The sequence below is a fragment of the Colias croceus genome, chromosome 2 (assembly GCF_905220415.1).
Source record: "Colias croceus chromosome 2, ilColCroc2.1".
Classification (NCBI taxonomy): Eukaryota; Metazoa; Arthropoda; class Insecta; order Lepidoptera; family Pieridae; genus Colias; species Colias croceus.
This window is the reverse complement of record NC_059538.1, coordinates 8,299,567-8,320,689: the sequence shown is the minus strand read 5'-3', so window position 1 is coordinate 8,320,689 and position 21,123 is coordinate 8,299,567. Positions and strand designations below refer to the sequence as shown.

General features: G+C 34.4%; 1 protein-coding gene across 1 annotated transcript in view; it reads left to right on the top strand.

Moving 5' to 3' along the window:
• Positions 1 to 21,123, top strand: part of LOC123703924 (ATP-binding cassette sub-family C member 4-like) — a 29,849-nt gene that overhangs the window by 4,404 nt on the left and 4,322 nt on the right. Inside the window, exons 2-20 of the mRNA XM_045652116.1 lie at positions 530 to 661; positions 890 to 1,094; positions 1,369 to 1,594; positions 2,136 to 2,233; positions 2,546 to 2,743; positions 4,745 to 4,871; positions 9,732 to 9,875; positions 10,071 to 10,255; positions 11,257 to 11,421; positions 11,844 to 11,981; positions 12,273 to 12,440; positions 14,071 to 14,184; positions 14,823 to 15,067; positions 15,381 to 15,430; positions 15,901 to 16,110; positions 17,181 to 17,411; positions 17,633 to 17,739; positions 19,218 to 19,341; positions 20,652 to 20,825. Coding sequence (XP_045508072.1) covers positions 530 to 661; positions 890 to 1,094; positions 1,369 to 1,594; positions 2,136 to 2,233; positions 2,546 to 2,743; positions 4,745 to 4,871; positions 9,732 to 9,875; positions 10,071 to 10,255; positions 11,257 to 11,421; positions 11,844 to 11,981; positions 12,273 to 12,440; positions 14,071 to 14,184; positions 14,823 to 15,067; positions 15,381 to 15,430; positions 15,901 to 16,110; positions 17,181 to 17,411; positions 17,633 to 17,739; positions 19,218 to 19,341; positions 20,652 to 20,825 — 3,041 coding nt within the window. The remainder of the gene's footprint in view (positions 1 to 529; positions 662 to 889; positions 1,095 to 1,368; positions 1,595 to 2,135; positions 2,234 to 2,545; positions 2,744 to 4,744; positions 4,872 to 9,731; positions 9,876 to 10,070; positions 10,256 to 11,256; positions 11,422 to 11,843; positions 11,982 to 12,272; positions 12,441 to 14,070; positions 14,185 to 14,822; positions 15,068 to 15,380; positions 15,431 to 15,900; positions 16,111 to 17,180; positions 17,412 to 17,632; positions 17,740 to 19,217; positions 19,342 to 20,651; positions 20,826 to 21,123) is intronic.

Below are 21,123 nucleotides of genomic sequence, written 5' to 3'. Positions count from 1 at the left end.
TTAAAGTGTCATGAACATGCACCGTGGGTAAAGAGACATAGCTTGTATTCTTATGACATTTTCATCTTATAAATGTGTCCCTTCTCTAAGATAGCACTTTGTCGTATGCTCGTGTTATTTCTTGTTTCAGATTTTTACCACTTTAAATAAAATCCATTAATCCATACTAATATTATAAATGCGAAAGTATGTCTGTCTGTCTGTTACTCAATCACGCCTAAACTATTGAACCAATTTGCATGAAATTTGGTATGGAGATATTTTGATACCCGAGAAAGGACATAGGCTATCTTTTATTGCGAAATATGTACCACGGGCGAAGCCGGGGCGGACCACTAGTGTTTTATAAAATGTAAAAAAATGCTGCAATGTAAATATTCATATTCACACTATTGACTTTATTAAAAAAGCAATAACAGATTTTTTATTGTAGGACTAGTTTTGCCTAGGGGTTGGATAAAAAAGTTTATGCATGGTATTTAGTAATATAACGTTATCATCAACTTAAATCTATTTGAATTTGTTACAGAAATTGGCTTATAGAAGAGGGAATAGCAAAGGCAGCGGGAAGAGAACCTTCTCTGTCAAGAGTTTTGTTTAAAACCTTTTTTTGGTCATATATTCCTGGTGGTATTCTGCAATTGATTTACACAAGTTTAAGGTAAAGTATTGTATAAAATTGGTTTTGTATTTTACATTTTTCAAATTAAAAACATGACGGTTTTAATGCACAAACAATCACTTTACTTTTATTTGATTCATTGTGCATGTCTTTCAACTTTTAAAAAATAAAAAACATAATCATGAATAGGTATAATAATATATTCTTGCCCTGCATGAAGATAATATAGAATGCTTGGATTAGGTAACAATGTTTTTCGTTTAACAGGACGGTCACACCACTCTTATTCTCTGAGTTGTTAAGTTACTGGTCTGTGAACAACACTATGACAACTGCAGTGGCTTCATATTATGCTGCAGCTATGATAGTAGCTAATTTACTTGCGGCTTTTTGTAATCACCACGGAAACTACTACTGTCAACAATTTGGAATGAAACTTCGAGTAGCAGTCAGTACGCTTATGTTCAGAAAGGTAATAAATTATTTCAATGTATTAATATTTAGATACTTGTTACGGATAAACCCAAAAAGTCATGTCAAGTCTCACAGAGACACCTTTATAATATTTAGCCACTATTTAGCGGTGTACTTATCTTTTGACGAAACTTAATTTGTGAGACGTCGTGGTCAGTCTTAGTACACGCATTCTTGTTAATTAAAATTCTTCTAAATTTACACGCAATATTAATAAGTAACGCCAATTAATTATAGAACACAACAATTGCACAACTGTTTTCCATATTTAGATAATGCGCATGAACAATGGGGCCCTGGGTGAAACAACAGCTGGAAAGGTTGTGAACATATTGTCAAACGATCTCCAGAGATTCGATTTAGCATTCTTGTTTCTGAACTACGTGTGGATCATACCAATACAATTGGTAGCTGTTTGTTATTTGGGCTATGTGCAGGCGGGATACGCGGCCCTCATCGGTATCGCGGCGCTGATGATATTAGCCCTTCCTGTCCAAGGTAAGTGTTTATTGATCACAGATAACGCGGACTAATTATCTGTATGCGTATAACGCGATAAAAGAGTTAAAGCATTTTTTAAGCTCTTTGATGGGTTGGAAAATGTATTGTATAACGTATAAGTGACGAAAATTTAGTGAATTGACATTCATATAGAAATTAAAGACTTTTTAACGGATTTAAAACGCGATTTATTCATTATATTATTTTCCCGACGTTTCGAACACTTTACAGCGAGCGTGGTCACGGGGAAACTGTGACCACGCTCATCTCCCCGAGACCACGCTCGCTGTAAAATGTTCGAAACGTCGGGAAAATAATACAATGAATATATTGCGTTTAAAATCCGTTAAAAAGTCTTTAATTTCTAAATGTTATAATGCTCGCGTAAAATCAAACACTTGAAATTCATATTTCAAGTATGTAATAAATAATAATATTCCATACAATAAGTGACTTCTCATACTATATTCAAGTTTGTACTTCCTTTTTTACCCACATATATTAGTTGGGATTTATTTAATTTTCTGTTGCATTACAGGGGGACTTGGTAGGCTCATGGGTAAAGTACGTTTCCGTACTGCCGGTAAAACAGACGAGCGTATCAAAGTTATGAGTGAAGTTATCAACGGTATACAGGTATATTTATTATAATTATACGATAACTATGCATTTCAATTTAAAAATAAAACCACCATTATGTTAATGTGATATTTTGGTTTAAAATAATATGCTTCATTGCTTTACTGAATTAGGTACGAAACTTTTTTAAACTGCCCAAACTTAGGCAATATCTCTTGTGCAGGTGCTTTTTGTGCATATCCATGAATTATGCAGGCGATTAAAATGTGTATATGTACTTATTTCATATATTAGATAATAACCACTAAAATTCGCATTTTTTATTTTGGTACAATTTACATAATAATTATGAGTCCTAATTACTTTTAGGTTATAAAAATGTACGCATGGGAGATCCCCTTCCAGAAAATGATAGCACAAAAGCGTATAGAAGAAATGCGCGAAGTAAAAAATGCTACGATTCTCAGGTCAATCTTCCTCAGTTTTATGATGTTCACCGAAAGAGCCGCGCTATTCTTTGCAGTCCTCACGTATATTCTACTTGGAAATCCACTCACTGCAAATGTTGTAAGTATAACTACTCAATATCTATTTATAAATTTTAGGAGGGAAGTTTTTTTAGGCGCGTTGGGATTCAAATTTAAAGGTAGCAATACCGTCACGTCATGGAGTATGGCGACGATTTTGGTACCTTTGAATCATGCCAAAGAACGTGTTCTCGGCACACACGCTCTTTTTTATAGCATGCTCATGAACATGAAGTATTTTATAGCATTGGATATTTGATGACTCGGTCACTAATCTGTTGCAGTATCTACCTTTTTATTATTTTGTATATTTAACATACCTGAATCAAAGTAGAAAATGACTTTAATTAGGTAATTATTATGATAATATTTGAAACAAGGCTGAATGATTTTCTTTATTCTCTTAACAATTCAAAAATATATATTTGATTTTTAAGACAATAATAAAATAAAACATAGACTCAATGGAGTATCACAATCGTATATAAAACGGATATACCTACGGATTAAAATATGTTGTTATCTTTTTTTTCTTTACAACATACAAGTTTTAGAACCATACTACATTTCCGCCCGCGGCTTCGCCCGCGTTTGCAAAGGAAAACCCGCATAGTTCCCGTTCCCGTGGGATTTCCGGGATAAAAACTATCCTATGTGTTAATCCAAGTTACCCTTTATATGTGTGCTAAATTTCATTGTAATCGGTTCCGTAGTTTTTACGTGAAAGAGTAACAAACATACATACATCCATACAAACTTTCACCTTTATAATATATATATTAATATATTATATATATTATATTAGATTAGATAAGAATTCAGAAATATATATTTTAGCTGCACTTATATTGATTATAAATTCTATTAGACGATCGATCGTTAAGTATTTGTCTTTCAGCATGATAAATAATAATCCATAAAATATGTTTGGATACTTACTTCTAAATTCATCATATCACGATAAAATTATATTCTCACCGTGTATTTCAATTGTTATGACACTGAAAAAATAGCTAATCTAAAATTGTAACATCCATAGGTACTAATATTATAAATGCGAAAGTAACTCTGTCTGTCTGTCTGTTACTTAATCACGCCTAAGCTACTGAACCAATTTTCATGAAATTTGGTATGGAGATATTTTGATACCCGAGAAAGGACATAGGCTAAGGCTTTTTATCCCGGAAAATGATGCAATCCCGGAAATCCCACGGGAACGGGAACTATGCGGGTTTTTCTTTGACTGCGCGGGCGAAGCCGCGGGCGGAAACCTAGTATTATATACTTTATAATACTATAAACCTAATTAAAATCATAAAAAGAAAGACATTCAGTAAAGAACTGTTAAAACCTATGGCTAAAACCCAGTAGGTAATAAAATAGCTTGATAAATTTTAAATGGCCAATATACCTACTTTACATTTTCGTATTATGATGCTTAATTTACAAACAATTTCATGAACACGTTTTTTATTTCTACTAGCGAACGATAATGAAAACGAGTATCGTCTGTATAAGTTTAAAATAAATATAAGTAGGTAATATTTACCCATATATCTATCTATACATATAATAAATCTGTAGAAGAGTCAATTCTGTACATTGAAAATATTGAAAAAATAATAGCAGGTGGATCGATACCAAACCCAAATATGTGATTAAAAAAATTTTTGTCTGTCTGTAATAATTTAAGATAATTTTATATACATACTTAGATAAGTGCATTGCGTATTGATGATAGAAATTAAATAGTTGAATAAATTTATCGTATTTTAAAAGCAAACAAAAGTCGCAAAGAATTAGAAAGATGGACACATTAAATCTATACTAACATTATAAAGCTGAAGAGTTTGTTTGTTTGTTTGAACGTGCTAATCTCGGAAACTACTGGTCCGATTTGAAAAATTCTTTCGGTGTTAGATAGCTCATTTATCGAGGAAGGCTATATGCTATAGATCATCACGTTACGACCAACATTAGTTTAGCCACGGGGGTGAAACCGTGCGGAGCAGCTAGTTAAGGATATTTTCTTTTGTTTTAGATTTACCCCTTGCAACAGTTCATGTCATCGGCCAACTTTAACATAACAATGGTACTGCCTATGATTTTATCATTTACGGCAGAGCTTTTAGTTTCCTTTAGAAGAGTACAAGACTTCATGATATTGGGTAAGTATCTAATTATTACTTTCTTAGCAGTTGTTATGGTTGACGCATGAGCGTAGAAACTGGTTCCAATCACCTAGTGTTATAAAAAAGGGTAGGAATTAATGGCTAAGAAAGGAAAGCTAGGTCTGGAAGGGAACAGAAGTGTGATAATTTATTACAAAACCCGGAAAAATTCAATTATAAACTGATTTAAATACGTCCCATATAAGCTATAGTCGAGCCAATTTAATAGGCAACATTTGACGTCTATCAATTTTATCTTCGTAGAGAAGTAACCTGCTTAAAAACATCGATTAAAGTGTATTAATCGATACGGATTTGAAACATTTGTCAATCGAATTTATTAATTTATGATGATTTTTATTCACAAGTAATCAATGCATTCGATTCTAGATGTCAGATTTCGATTTTTAGAGTAACGTCTCTAGTATTTAAAAAGAAAAAAGGTTTATTGACACAAAATTGTAGCGACGTCAGTTCTTCAATTCAGAAATTGTTTATTATGTTTAGGATGGTTTATCAGTAAAATGAAATCTTAAAATTACTTGTATCGGTCCTTATTATTATAAATATGTAATCGTAATTGAAAAAAGTTAAGCAAATGTGCAGTTCTAACAAAACGAAATATCATGTTATTCTATGTCGTCGTTACTAGGTTACGTTGTTGAATTTTGTTGAACTGTCAAATGTTGCCTATTAAAATGGCTCTACTATAAGTATGTATAATAAACCGGGACATCAGTTTTATTTGTTACACTAATATGTTAACGATCTCTCCAAATTTATCATAACGTAGGTATATAAAAGTAAAGAATGTATGTACATTTCTTTTCATCAATTTTCCAAAATTACTTTTTAGATAAAAAGTAATATGAATTTAAATTTTAAAATTTTACAGGTACTTATTAAGGTCATTTAAATAACGTGTCGTATTTCACAGACAAGTCCTACGAAGGCTAGGGATACATTATGTTGGTCTGACTGGCAAGAGAATGATAACCCTGACGAAGAAGCAATGAACTGGAAAAACGTTATGACGAAGATCTGTGATATGTCAATGCCCAGAGCCAAAAAAATCATCAATCGAAGTGTGTATTGGTGGAGTGAAGATATAGCGAAGAAGCGCGAAGTTTGTTTAAGATTCCGGCGTCAGTATACAAGGACACGTAGACGCAGACGAGCAACGGCTGAAGAATTAGCATCAGCGTACGCTTCTTATAGAACTGCCACAATGAATCTTCAATCTGCTATTGCAGAAGCTAAGGAAAAAGCTTGGAATGAACTTCTAGATGGACTGAACCAGAATCCATGGGGCCGTCCTTACAAAATGGTCCTGGGGAAACTAAGGCCTTGGGTTCCCCCACTTACGGAAACTTTACGTCCTGAGTTCACTAGAAATGTAGTTGATGTTCTTTTTCCAGATAACCATAATTCAATAAACTTAATGTCTATCCCAGACCAAAACGACGTACCATGGACTCATGAATTGGATGTAACAGAAAGCGAGATGGACATGGCGATTAGACGACTAAGTGCCAGGAATTGTGTACCAGGGCCTGATGGAATTCCTGGTCGAGCTTGGGCTCTAGCATTAACGGTGCCGGAACTAAAACATAGATTAAGGAATTTCTTTAGTAAATGTCTTAAAGCTGGTATTTTTCCATTGAGTTGGAAGGAATCTAAATTGGTTCTTATTAAAAAACCTGATAGGCCTGAGGATTCCCCCTCTGCATACCGCCCTATATGTTTGTTAGACGAAGTAGGTAAATTGTTTGAAAGAATAATTGCCGCCCGTCTCTATGAACATTTATGCGGCTCTGGCCCTGATATTTCGGATAAACAATTTGGTTTCCGCAGACGACGCTCAACTGTAGATGCAATTTTACACGTACGCAGCATCGCAGAACGCGCAACTAACAGTGGGAGAGTTGCTTTGGCTGTAAGCCTAGATATTGTAAATGCTTTTAACTCGCTCCCCTGGGATACGATAAAGGACGGCCTTGCACACCATAACGTGCCCACTTATCTACGTAGAATTGTTGACGCTTATCTTCAGGACCGGTTTATCTGCTACGTGACGAGAGGCGGACAGAATCACAGAAGAAGAACAAGCTGCGGGGTTCCTCAAGGGTCGGTACTGGGCCCAATGTTGTGGAACTTTGCGTATGATGCTGTGTTACGAGTGGATCTGCCGAGAAGCGTCTCTGTAATTTGTTATGCAGACGACACTTTGCTCATTGCTGATGGTGAAAGTTACCGAGAAGCCACTAATTTTGCAGAACTTGGTATTTCACGGGTTGTAAACAAAATTCAAGATCTTGGCCTTAAAATAGCACCTCATAAAACTGAGGCGCTGTGGTTCCATAAGTTACCGAGAAGAATAGAGCCTCCAAGTTCAAGTCTTAGAGTGGGTAATGCCAACGTCAATATAGGCCTATTTGTCAAATATCTCGGTCTCACTCTAGACGGGCGCTGGGACTTCGGGGAACATTTTAATAGACTGGTCCCAAAATTATAAAGATTTGCAGGCTACTTGCAAAGGTTGCTGCCTAACTTAGGGGGGCCTAGCGAGGAAGTTCGTCGCCTCTATGCAGGTATTATCAGGTCAATGACCCTCTACGGTGCACCTGTTTGGGCGAACAGACTTTTGCTACAACGTATAAGGCGAAAAGTCTATAGTGTACAGCGCATAATCTCCATAAGAGTAGTAAGGGGCTACCGTACAATCTCTTATGATGCATCTACGCTTCTTGCTCGATATCCTCCACTGGATATCCTAGCATTAATGGACGCAAGAATCTTCTGTGAGATTAGATCTGACTCCAACATTTCTGTTGATATAACGGATCTTCGAAGACAGGCTCATGCTGATGCGTTAGAGACCTGGCACTACCGCCTTACACAGCCAAAAAGCGCTAGACAGCGGGTGGTGGCGGCAATCTTACCGAATTTCCATTTATGGATTAAAAGACGCTGGGGGACAATTACTTTTAGGATGACCCAAATATTCACAGGACATGGATGTTTTGGTGAATATTTACATAGAATTGGACGGTCTTCGCAGGAAAATTGTCATCATTGCGATGCGATCTGTGACTCGGCTCAACATACACTCGAGGTATGTCCTGCTTGGGATATGCAAAGAATGGTACTAATCCAAGAAATTGGATCTGATCTATCTTTGTCAGCAGTAATTAATGCTATGCTAAGCAGTAGATCTGCATGGCAAAGCGTTCAAAATTTCTGTGAATGCATTATGCTTCAAAAAGAGTCAGCGGAGAGAGCTAGAGAACGAGCTAATGCTGGACGACGTTCCAGGTGATATATCACGACCACTATCGTTGATAAGTTTGGATTGAATAACCGGAAAAGGTGCTTTCCTTCTCCGATTTTGCGCTATACACTTAACTACACTGGTAGTTTAGGACCGAGGGCGGTTCAAGGGGGTATTGAGCCGCCTATAACATCTTCCCGGTCCTGTGACTGTCCTACCCACTCTGGGTAGTTGATAATGAGGCAGGGAAGCCACATAGTCTGGCATATAGCTGCGGGAGCTCTGGTGCGTTCTACGAGAGATCCCGGAGTCCCCGCTACCATGCTTTGGGTTTGGCCATCGAGGAGGTTTTAGTGGGTAAGAATCCCACATGCTCTCTTTTTCCCCAAAAGAGAGTATCTTTAGAAGATTTCCTCCCCGTTAACAAAAAAAAAAAAAAAAAAAAGGGATACATTATATTGAATGAAGATAATGTAACGACAATTATGCAATTAGGATTTCGTGAATTTACGAACTTACATTTAGAATACTTGCGATGTGCCTGGAACCGGTTCATTTAGCTAAGTAATGGAATAAATTAAAGAGTTATTCCCAACCATAGAGCGGCTCGACCGTCGTAGGCTTTGTCATATTCATATGACAAAGCCTACATTCATGAATGTATTGAATACTATTTATATTAATGTTTATAATATAATACGCAATACAAAAACCGAAAATGATTTATTATTATTTAATGAGTATTAATTTATTAAAATTTTTGTAGTAGGTACGATCGTTAATTCGTTATCAAATCTTAGCAAATTTTAAAAACAAAATACCGACATTGTTTCCTTTATTTTTGTTACCCTTTCAGTTATTTTCTGATCTGTAGATAACCTATCAAAACAATAGGGCAATTTAAAAACTTTAATGTATATATTCTATACTAAAATTATAAAACTGAAGAGTTTGTTTGTTTGAACGCGCTAATCTCGTGAACTACTGGTCCGATTTGTAAAATTCTTTCAGTGTTAGATAGCCCATTTATCGAAGAAGGTTATAGGCTCAAATAACATCTCGCTACGACCAAGAGGAGTGAAGCCACGGGGGTGAAACCGCGCGGAGCAGATCAATAAAATTCTTGTAAAATGGATTAGGTATATTATGATAAATGAAACCATTATCTATTCACGTTTATCTTAACCTAGTTTGGACTCGTAAATACTATTATCAATGAGACCAGGGAAATAATTAGGTCTTCGTGAAAAATAATTAAATTTACGGCCTTGGTGTGAAGGCTGCCCAAAAGCGACGTGGAACTTTCTATATGTATTTCAAATAGACATAAAATTTGTATTAAAACTTTTATTTCTTATTTGTAAAATAATGAGTAGCTACTTTAATTGGGTAAGACGCACGTCATCTATACATATCTAATCAGATACATAGGAATGTAATTGCTCGTGTTATACTGTAGGTATGTTATTTCGTAATATTTATGACGCATGAAAGAATAATGTTTTCTTTTTAATCTTTTATTACGATATGCAGGACAAGTCGCCATAAAGTATGAATTCCTTGCCAAGACTATGCTTTATTTACAGAGGATCGACCAGACTTAAGTTCGGGATCTTTGGCGCCAATATCCAACATATTCCGCAAAGTGAACAGTAGTTTTAAACAACCAAAATCCGTGGAGGTGCGGCCTATTTCTTACATGCCCAAGTCAGAAATGCCATTCACTAATGGTGAGTAAGGAATGTTCACATTATGCTGCTTATTTTGGTTAATGAGAAAGCCAAGCAAGCTTCCGTCATAATGAGGAATGCACCCCGATCTTAAATGGCCGAAGGAATGCCGAAGTATGCTTGTCTTTCAGCAATCTGTTTATCTAAGAGCTAAATAAGCTTTTGTAATTATTTTTATTTTTCTATTTATATCAGGTTACGCCCCACACAGAAGGTTACGTAGAAGTATTTCCCACCCAGGAGGAGACTCTATTGTTGAAGTCCGCGATGTATCGGCCAGTTGGACTGGAGACCCCAACTTCTTGGCCCTTAAAAATATCTCGTTCAGAATAAGAAAAGGGAAACTGTGTGCTATTATTGGAGCCGTTGGTTCTGGAAAAGTAATTTACTATTTATATTATTTTTTGCTAATAATATTACCTACTAAATTAAATAGTAATGTATCTACTATATAATTTGTGAGAGATTCGATTTGTCAATTATATGTATCTACATTTGGAATGAATTCCACTGTTATCTAAAAAAACATAATATATAGAGCCTGAAGTGTGTATGTAGTCTATTAATAAATGATAAACTTGATATGCTTTGAATAAATATAACATTGAATAAAGTTAATAAACAAAATTATAATGAATATAATCCCGCAATGATTAAAATAAAATGAAATTGCGTATTATAATTTCCAATAACGATTTACATAGCGATCCAATATTTTATCATATCAGTGTGCAATATTCAGATGATGTTACGTAAGTTGAAATGAAAAGTTTACTGGAGTGCGAGCTTCAATTTGTGAGCTAGGTATTCCCATTTCTACATTTGATGCATGAATTAAATAAAAATGGTAATGATTTAATGTTTATGAACTCTAGAATTAGTTACAAAGGTTTTAAAGGCTTTAAAATTAAATAAAGTTTATAGATAAAAAGAAAATTAGTAATTGATGTTGATTTTTTATTTTATTTATTGGGCACCAATAAATAAAATAAAAAATCAAGAACGACCCAGAAGGCTCTCAAGGTCCAATATTTTAAGTGTGACGTAACCAGGGACGATCAAGACGCCTCTAGCCATACTTACAACAGATGAACATTGAACATACATACATAATACATATGTATACATTATTCATAGCTTATATTATATAATGAGAATAAACCCACGTTTCATAACAAGAACATGAAACAAACAAAGTCTACTTGTTTGTGTATAAATTTTCATCGAGTTATTTATGTAAAGATAAGATAAAACTCGAGGGTTACATTAGTTCTGTAATAAGCACGTAGTTACAGAAAGCAATTGAGTTACCGACATTTCGAAGTACAACCTACATTTTTTATGTATCGATTAGAGGGCTGACCTTTAAACTTTTTTACAGTCGTCTATTTTGCAACTGCTACTAAAGGAATTGCCGGCAGCCACTGGCACGGTTTCAGTGTTCGGGAATATATCGTACGCTTGCCAAGAGGCGTGGTTGTTCCCGAGTACTGTGAGAGAAAATATTCTCTTCGGTTTGCCCTACGAGCCGGAAAAATATAAGAGGGTACGTATTGTGCTCAGACAATAGGGCCACGTTTTAGCGTTCACTACGCGTATCACAGAAACTAGCTTTATTTTGTAATGACGTTATTTCTTCACAGTGCATCATATATCCCGAGCTGCAGACATTTCCCATTTCAACATTAATTTTGGATGCCATATTCCATTTGTCTTATTTTGATAAAATTCTTGTTGAGACAGATACCTTCATTGGCTGCATGTTGTAACATTGAAATTTATGTATCTTCTGTATGCACTGCTTAAAAATATGTTTCCATTATTATTTTCATACACTCGTATTATAAATATAACATCTTTGTATCCTAAATACATCCGTAGTATACTATCTAAAACATCATAATATTACATAAGCAAGCTGCAACCACAAATCGGTCCTTGATGTTCATTACAATACATTACTTGAAGGTATGCAGGAAGTGTGCTCTAGAGAAGGACTTCAAGCAGTTCCCGTTCGGCGACCAGACGCTGGTGGGCGAGCGCGGGGTGTCGCTCTCGGGGGGACAACGGGCCAGAATCAATTTGGCACGCGCCGTCTATAGAGAAGTAATTCATTTTTTTTATTCGTAAAAACAAACGTATCCAATTTAGTTCCCCTTGAGCGTTTTCATCTATTTTCCCGTTTACGTAACGCGGTTATGAAAAATATTTGCTCCAAACCAATCTCCGATTCGACGCGCTTTATACATAATAATGTATAGCTTATCGTCCGCCTGAATAACTGAAACTCGTTAGACAACTAATTACTTGCCTCGTGGAATATTTTAATTAATTTATTTGCAGTTAGTCTGTCTATCTTTTTAGTGTGTAACTAGTTATATTTTTTGTTTTTTTTAGGCTGATATATACTTGTTAGACGATCCATTATCAGCGGTGGACGCAAATGTTGGTAGACAATTGTTCGAGGGATGCATCAATGACTACCTGCAAGGGCGGACAAGGATCTTGGTGACCCATCAAGTTCACTTCCTTAAAGCTGCTGATTACATAATCGTGCTGAATGAGGTTTGTGTCACAATTCTGAACTACAATCATCTATCAAAATGTACCCTAAATATCTATGTAGGCCAGGCTGTTTTAATACGAGCAGATGTCAGATATAACGGCTGGCGACAATCGGCGACTACTATAGGCACATACGTAGTGACTAGTTATAATCGAAAATGTAGATCATTCCATTTATATTTATCGTTTTTATCCTTCTAATATTATAAATGCGAAAGTTTGTATGTTTGTTTGTTTGTTACTCCTACACACAAAATCTGCTGAACCGATTTTCATGAAATTTGGCACGCACATAGAGATTAACTTGGATTAAGACATATGATATCTAGTTTTTATTTCGAAAATTCCACGGGAACAGAACTTATACGGTTTTCCTATGACTACGCGGACTAAGCTGCGGGCGAAAGCTAGGAGAATATAAAACAATTAATTCACAAATATTAGATACCTAAGTTTGTATGCATTTTTGACATCTGTATTAGAAAAGGTACTGTAATAGTACAGATGATGCAATGCTCAATTACAATAATATGAATATATTTGAAAAGAGATACATGAAAACCGCAGCGGGCAACCACGTAATTGTTGGACGAACAGTGCAGTCTGTTATTGTACTATCATTGCACAAACTAGTATTATCACTTCAGTTCATTTATTTGTAATTTTTAATCATTTTTATCATGTATTGACGCCTTATTTTCGATCACTATTTTTATTATAGAATGTTATCTTCATTGTCTATCGATTGTTTGGAGGTTTGTTTTGGTTTGAAAATTAATCTGCATGCAAGGTCAGAACAATCTACTGCTATTGACACTTTTTCGTGTATCACAAAAGTTTTATTGTAAACGGCTCTACTTGGAACAACGAAAAGCTTTTTAAACGCTCGGTTATTACACGTAACAACCTCGTCATTACGTAAGCTCAATTATCGTTCCAACCGATCCGGAATAGATTGCACTCTATCTCAGTTGATTGAATATAGATTTTTTATAAAATATAATAGGAAAAAATATAAAAAACATGGAATTCTTGAAACTCTTTGATGTTAACAGGAAACTTAATATACAGTGTGTATCACGAAAAGTTATTATACAGTGTGGAAATTTTCAATGGGCCCTGGAGGGAAGTCAGAGAGGCCCTAGTTAGTTCGAGTCTCGGTCGAAGCAAGAAATAAATGAATTTTCGAAAATATTTAAATGTAGTTGTATTTATTTTTGAAAATAAAAGAATGTTTCCTTTCAGCAATATTTCCTATCTCCAGTATTTGAAGTACTTTCCCTCCAGGGCCCATCGAAAATTTCCACACTGTATTAAAACGAGGGTGGTAAAAGTGGGTGGTAGAATATATCAGAAAATTTAATTTATTTTATTCACTTCGACGCAATTATAGAAATATGTACTTCGGATTTAATACGAATTTTATTCGATATGGCGCGGCCGCGGCGGGTAAAATTTGTATGAAATGCTATGTATATTGGATAAGTCCGTCAGCGAAGCCGCGGGGCTCTGAAAGAATATCGCGTGTACAAATAAAACTCATTACATTCGATGCATTTAATTACTAGGTATATTGTCTCTTAGTAATTATTTTAATAGCACGGTCGTTGAAGATTATTTTTAACTGCAGGGTGGGATCGAGAATATGGGAACGTTCGATGAGCTTGCAACCTCTGGAAAGGAGTTCGCTATGATGTTAACTAATTTACAAGAAACTAAGACTGATGAATCCGCAACTGCAAATGTAAGTTAATTTTCTTACAATGAAAACAGATTTGTTCTTTCTAACATTGAATCCATCAGTTTTTACATATTTTTTATGTTTCTGCTAATAATGATTATAAAATTAAAGATAAATTGGACAATTACTTTAAACTACACACACACTCATATACACGCACGCATACACACACGCACATATGCACACTTAATATTTAAATGGCAATTAAACTTTGAAATATTTTTTATGTACCTAATACGGCGAAAGAGATTGAGCCCCACAACACAGGGGATCCTAGTGTGGGGTTCAATGCAGCACATGTAACTATATTATGTAACATTTCTTGTAATTAATAAATAATTTTTTCAAATTTTTTCAACTATGAATTATTATTAGGTACGTATTTAGAATCTATTGATAGCGGAATAACACCGCAGGCTTCAATTCTAATCAAAATTACTTTTTCAACCTACATAAAACGAGGTTTTAAATTCTTTAAGTGAAACATCTTTAGGCGCGTTGAGAGTAAAATTTCGAGGTCGCGTCATGATAATACCATCACGTCAACGAGTGCGGCGATTTCAGTATCTTTGAATCTTGCCAAAGAAGTTTCACTTTTGACACGTGTACGGCACACACGCTCACTTTTTATTACAATATAGAAAGGAGACGAAAACGAAAAGGTACTTCTAAGAAGCGTATCCAGTAATGACAGTGAGATGGACTTACAAGAGTTCGAAGCGCAGAAGATGCAAGCAGAAGAGAAGCAGTCGGGTAACTTGCGATGGGAAGTGATTAGCGCGTACTTTAGAGCCGGGGGGAGCATCTGCTTTATTCTCTTTACTATGTCGCTCATTATGCTGGCCACTACTGTTGCTGCTGGTTTTGATTATTGGCTCAGTTTTTGGTACGTAATTTTTATATAGGAATGTTGAATGAGTGCTCTATCTAAATGTAATATGTACTAAGCTGGATCTGTGTTTTACCCTGATTTTTTTTTGGTTAGGGATTGTGAAAAAAATGGTTCACAAATAGGTGTTGCGCACAAAACCGCAATAGATATTTTTTTGAAACCCGTTTTTTGTCAGTTTATTATAGTTTTAGGCTAAATAAAATATTTATTAGAAATTTTTATAATTATGTGTAGAGAAAATTTATATTTTTATAGGTATATATTTTTTATCGTTTTTTTATATTTTTCAGTAATAATATTTTTACAGGTCAAATCAAATGGCTAATTACGAAGAAGAGATGCAAGGAGAGGAAATAGGTAAAGTTTAATAAAAAATAATCCTAATCGTAATAATTATCCATCTAACTAAACATTTTACAATTATTTATCAATGAATAAATAATCTTATCTTACAATTACAATGCCAATAATAAATCATGATACAATTTTCATTGCACATGTTTTTGGATTGCACAACATATTTAATTTATATAAATAACTAATATTTTTTTGCTTTTAAAAAGAAAATAATTTGTGCGTCCTGCATGTAAATAATTTGTCAAATTATTATCAGAACCTTAGATCATTAATTAAAGAGAATTATCAAAATCGGTTTACCCAGTCAAAAGTTCTGAAGTAGGTAACAAAGCCAAAAAGGAAAAAAAAGTCGAAGTCGATTTAAAATAATCGAAAATGTATGAATTTAATATTATTGAAATATATTCTTATTTTAATATATTAATTATTCTTGTAATATGAATTTATTTTTATTTATTTACTTCTTTTAGATCCCGGTCTAAACGTGCAAGTGGGTCCGTTCACAACGGGCCAATATCTCATAATACAAGGCGGTATAGTGATAGCGTGTATCTTCCTAGCGAACATTCGAGTGATTCCCTTCGCGGCGCTTTGCGCTAACGCTTCTAGAACACTCCACGATTTCATGTTCTCTACTATGATTAAGGGTGTTATGCGCTTCTTTGACACCAGTTCTTCAGGTAATTTTAAGATTTATATATTTAGTACATATTATACACGAATTATTGAGACCTTTACCTTACCTTTCCTAGTGCATTCCTTTATTCCTGTCGTCCTTTCCTTACCCCTTAAAAGCGGGCAATGCATTTCCAACTACGCCATAAAAATATGTATGACATAAATATTAGATCTAATAAGTACCTACTAATGAATCAACTTATAATTTTCATCAATATGTCCCAGAGACAAGGGACTGGAACAATAAATATATTATTATGAAAGCTTGCAAAACTAAAACAAGGTTTTTAGCTTAGTCTAAGTACCGTATACACAGACCGTATACAAGTATATTATGACATTTCTGGCAGCGAACCATGTTCCATAGTTTTTATCAATAGTTTTAAATACTTTTGGCAGCGCATTGCGGTTGCCGCGCCTTTTCAAACCAAAACTTTCATGTTTATTACTTTAGGTTAAGAGTCGTAAAAGTCATAAAAGGGAGAAGTTGATTAAAATATCTACTATTGGTCTAAATCTGATCTGGGAATCTGCTTTGTTCCCGATATTAAAAGAAATAATCATAATCCATTGAATATATGAAAATAAGTCTTAAGGTTAGGAATATATTTCTTTTTTTATACTTACCTAGCGATCCGCCCCGGCTTCGCCCGTGGTAAATGTTTATGTTTTCTCTCCATATGAACTATCCTCGTATTTCAAGGGATATTATAATAAATAATTAACGAAATCGGTTCAGCCGTTCTCGAGTTATGCGCTTACCAATCCCTTTGCGATTCATTTTAATATAGACTAGCTGCTCCGCGCGGTTTCACCCCCGTGGCTCCACTCCTGTTGGCCTTAGCGTAATGATATATAGCCTATAGCTTTCCTGCATAAATGAGCTATCTAACACCGAAAGAATTTTTCAAATCGGACCAGTAGTTCCTGAGATTAACGCGTTCAAACAACAAACTCTTCAGCTTTATAAAATTAGTATATCAACCAAACAAACAAACAAACTCTTCAGCTTTATAATATTAGTATAGTTTTGTTATATTTTAATGCATACATATATGTAATTTTCTTTCAGGTCGTATTTTAAATCGTTTCACAAAGGACATGGGTGCGTTGGACGAAATATTGCCCCGTTCTCTACTCGACGTGTTGCAGATTTACAGCACTTTGATATTCATTCTGATATTAAACGCAGTAGCTTTGTACTGGACGTTAGTGCCTTCGGCTGTGTTGCTCGTTCTGTTCTTCATATTCGTGAAATTATATTTGAAGACTGCGCAGGGTGTGAAACGTCTGGAAGCTATTAGTTAGTAAAGTGCAGTTTAATATTATCTAGATTTTGCTTGACAGTGTATATTTTATAATTTTATACCATCTTATCTAAAAAAAATAATAAAGCAAATTTTCCCTATTTGAAACTTAGTCAATAATGTTATTTTTTACTTCACTTGCTTTTTTACAAATTTGTAATAATTTATTCAACAATGACCTATTTAGAACCAAACTAACGTATGATTTATTTTTCAGCAAAGAGTCCAGTATTTTCAATGGTGACGTCATCTCTAAGTGGGATTGCTACTATACGGTCTTCTAATGCCCAAAACAGACTTATAGATGATTTTGATAGGCACCAGGTTTGTTAATTTCTTCGATGTTTCTAAGATAGGAAAATACTTATTAATTACAAATTTTAACATTCGTGCTAAGCATTCGTGGCACCCAAGTGGCACCACTGTCATTTTGTCTTCATAATACCTAAATCACAAAAAATCTCAATACTGCGTTTTATCAGAAAATAATCCATACTTATATTATAAATGCGAAAGTAACTCTGTCTGTCTGTCTGTTACTCAATCACGCCTAAACTACTGAACCAATTTGCATGAAATTTGGTATGGAGATATTTTGATACCCGAGAAAGGACATAGGCTACCTTTTATTGCGAAATATGTACCACGGGCGAAGCCGGGGCGGTCCACAAGTTCAATATAAGTCTTCAAAGTAAACGACTATGAACATGTTCATTGTCTACTTTTATTTCATAATCTCATATGTCTTACTTAGTTTTATCAATCAATAAACACAATAATTATCTATTTGCTTCTTCATTAGTATGAAATACCATTTATTGACAAAATAAATGTTATCGAAATAAATTTTGAAAATAATTGTAGAACCTTATATAAAAAGTAGTCTATAATAATAGCTTCGTAACTATACATGATGTACGAAAACTTAGTAGTATCTCTTGAGGATATCTACTCTAATTATTATAATAATAAGCATCGAAATTGCGCAGCCTTGGATCATAAAGTCACTATAGACCTCAAAGGGATCCCTGTTTGTGATTACAATAGTTAAATTATGTCTACCCATTTGAAGTTAAGGAAAATATTATTATAAAACCTATTAAAAAAAATTGGATAGTTAATTGTTTAGGTACCTGTTTCTATGAGGGATAAAATTATAGCTTCTTTTCAAACAAATAAAGACTTCGCTAAAATTATCCTCAAAAAATCTAAATTAATCATACAGTCCAAAGAGACGAGAAGTCATAGCGAAAAGCACATAACGCACAACAAGCAACATAGTTAAATTAATTTATCGAATGAAACTACATAGTATAAAAAAAGTCGCTTTCTCTGTCCCTTTGTCCCTTTGTATGCTTAAATCTTTAAAACTACACAACGGATTTTGATGCGGTTTTTTGTATTAGATAGAGTGATTCAAGAGGAAGGTTTTAGTATGTAATTTATTCGGTTTTAGACAAAGCGGGCGAAGCCGCGGGCGGTAAGGTAGTAATTTATATAAAATCATATAATTTATATAAAGTTACTAGCTTACCGCCCGCGGCTTCGTCCGCTTTCTCTAAGATGATTTGAGATTTAAACTATGCTATCTCTCAAGTTGGATCGAACTGCACATGGTGTGCGAATTTTATTATAATCGGTTAAGTGGTTTATAAGTCCATTGAGGACAAACATTGTGACACGAGATTTATATATATTAAGATTTAATCCAAATAGCCTGAGAAATTTAAGCAAAAAACACATATAATAAAATAAATTTCTCAATTGGACAATATTATTTATATATATAATCATATTAACAGGATCTCCATACATCTGCCTGGAACTGTTATTTGGCTGGAGGCTGCACGTTTGGATTTTATTTGGACGCCATGTGCCAAATATACCTTACGGTTATTATTTTCGTCTTCCTGTATCTTGATTTTGGTAAGAAAACATATTTCCAATTATGACGTATTTTTCCTTTATAGCGTATGAATAAGTTATTTTTAGAATCTTCTATTAATAAATATTAGATATATCTATACATATAATAAATCTGTAGAAGGGTCAATTCTGTACATTGAAAATATTGAAAAAATAACTAGCAGGGGGTGTTACTGGATCGATACCAAACCCAAATATGTGATTAAAAAAATTTTTGTCTGTCTGTCTGTCTGTATGTGAAGACATCACGTGAAAACTACCGGTTCGATTTCGATGAAACTTGGTATAATTATACCTTATTATCCTGGGCGTAAAATAGGATACTTTTTATCCTGGAAAAATACGTAGAAAAAAAATTAATCTCAATTTTTCAGTTATCCATAGACGTTGTTCTGTAGTAGGTACCGCGAACACACGTTGCGTATTATTATAGACCTAGCCGTATTTGGGTCCAATAGATATTTATAAGATGTCATTGTCCGAGTTACTCAAAATGGAGAAATAAACCATCCACGCAAAGACCGACATCCGCGCGGACGGAGTCGCGGGCGGAAGCTAGTATTACATAAAATTGGATCTTTGATCAAAGAGAATAAAATATCAAAACCGCAATTTTGTCCCTCGGTTTGTTATGTTTTTCATTTACAAATTGTAAACCAATTCTAGTAATAACATGAAGACACAAAGATATGAAAGATAGGCATTTTATCTCAAAAATAAAACTTTACGTGGTTAAGGCGATGTAAATTGTATTGGAAAGCGGTTATCGTCTATGATGTAAAGTGCAGTGGGTGGAAAGCTTTGGCAAAATAAAATTTGTCTTTACCGCTTAGAAAAACGTAACTTTTTCGTGAGTGCAATATTTAAGACACAAATCATTTCGTTCAAGTAAATAAAATTCGCCTCATTTAAAGGCATCTTATCCAATGTTAGCATACTATTATTCGGGGGTATATAGAAATTTATTTATTAAAAATATATTCGTCGTAGCCAACTGGTTAAACTTAAATCGGCTGTTTAATTAATAGTCTAAGCTTGGCCATCTTCAGTTTGTTATCAAAAAGATACATCTCAACTGGTTAAATCAGCCATTTCATCAATAGCCCAGCCTCTTTATTATTACTTGTAAATATTATATTCTTCAAAATACATATCTTACTGTTAAATTATTTCCATATGGTATAATAGTTATTGTTACCTGTAAATATTAATTTCTAGTCAACTGGTTAACCAGCCATTTCATCAATAGCCTAGCCTCTCTATAATTGTTACTTGTAAATATTATATTTTTCATAATACATAATTTGCAGGTGGTATAATAGCAGTGGGTAGCGTGGGTCTAGCGGTCACACAGAGTAACATGTTGACGGCCATGTTGCAACATGGCGCCCGAATGTTGGTGGAGTTCATCGCACAACTCACCAGTGTGGAGAGAGTTTTGGAGTACACTCGGATAGATACTGAACCTAATCTTTTTGAAGGACGTAAGTAACTAATACTAAAAAATAGAAATAATTTATTTAGTAAACGTAGAGCGTTATGGACAAACACACACTTTCCACATTTATCATTTACTAGCTGTGCTTCGCGGTTTCACCCGCATGTCTCCGCTCCTGTTGGTCCTAGCGTGATGATAAGCCTTGCTCGATATAATCTATCACCGATAGAATTTTTTCAAATCGGACCAGTAGTACCTGAGTACATTAGTGAGTTCAAACAAACGAACTCATCAGCTTTATAATATTAGTATGGATTTAGAGGGATTTAGATATTAAAGTCAAG